This window comes from Carlito syrichta, unplaced genomic scaffold, assembly GCF_000164805.1.
Source record: "Carlito syrichta isolate Samal-C Ts95f unplaced genomic scaffold, Tarsius_syrichta-2.0.1 Scaffold306978, whole genome shotgun sequence".
NCBI classification, from domain to species: domain Eukaryota; kingdom Metazoa; phylum Chordata; class Mammalia; order Primates; family Tarsiidae; genus Carlito; species Carlito syrichta.
Window position 1 is genome coordinate 61,109 of NW_007251074.1, and position 737 is coordinate 61,845.

At 57.3% G+C, this 737-nt stretch overlaps 1 protein-coding gene across 1 annotated transcript in view; it reads right to left on the bottom strand.

Moving 5' to 3' along the window:
- The window catches only part of ABI3 (ABI family member 3), an 11,696-nt gene that overhangs the window by 4,744 nt on the left and 6,215 nt on the right, over positions 1 to 737 (bottom strand). Inside the window, exon 2 of the mRNA XM_021715307.1 lies at positions 149 to 316. Coding sequence (XP_021570982.1) covers positions 149 to 316 — 168 coding nt within the window. The remainder of the gene's footprint in view (positions 1 to 148; positions 317 to 737) is intronic.

Sequence of the window (737 nt, forward strand, 5' to 3'; positions counted from 1 at the left end):
GCAGTCCTCTCACCTCGGCCTCCCAAAGTGCTGGGATTATAGGCGTGAGCCACTGCTCCCAGTCAGCAAGGAGCTTTTGCTGCAGAAAATGTCTGAGCGGAACTGACGGGTTGAGATCCGATGCAAGATGCCTCTCTGCATCCCTTACCTGGCCCAGAATGTTCACCCGGGCTTCCACCTGCCGCAGGGCGGCCCCCTGCAGGTCCAGCATGCGCAGCGTATGCCCTGCCAGGTTGCCCACCTGGTAGGCCACGCTGGCCAGCGCCTGGGTGGTGAAGGCCATAGTCTCCTCCAGTGCCTTCCGCTTGTCCGTGGCCTGAAATACACACAGCCCTGGCCTCAAACCAGTGCCTTCCACTGGGTCCTTGTCCAGGTGAGGGGAGGGAAGAGGACATGGGGAAGGTAGGGGCCAGACTAGGGGACAGTGGCAACCTTTAGGTGGATGAGGTGGCTTCCATAAGAATGATGCTGCAATAAGAGGGACTCAGGGGATGTTAAAAAGGCAAGTCTGCAGCCTTGGGGAATGGGCTCAAGGAGAGGGAAAGAGACCCCTCCTCAAACACACAAACTGAGGGTTGAGGACTCCCTTCCTGAGGACTCAGGAACAGGCTGTCCTCTTAGGACTTGGAGCTCAACAGCAGAAAGGAAAGAGGAAGGCAGTGCGCCTGGAGCAGACATTCTTTTTTTTTTTTTGAGTTGGAGTCTCACTCTGTCGCCCAGACTGGAGTGCAGTGGCC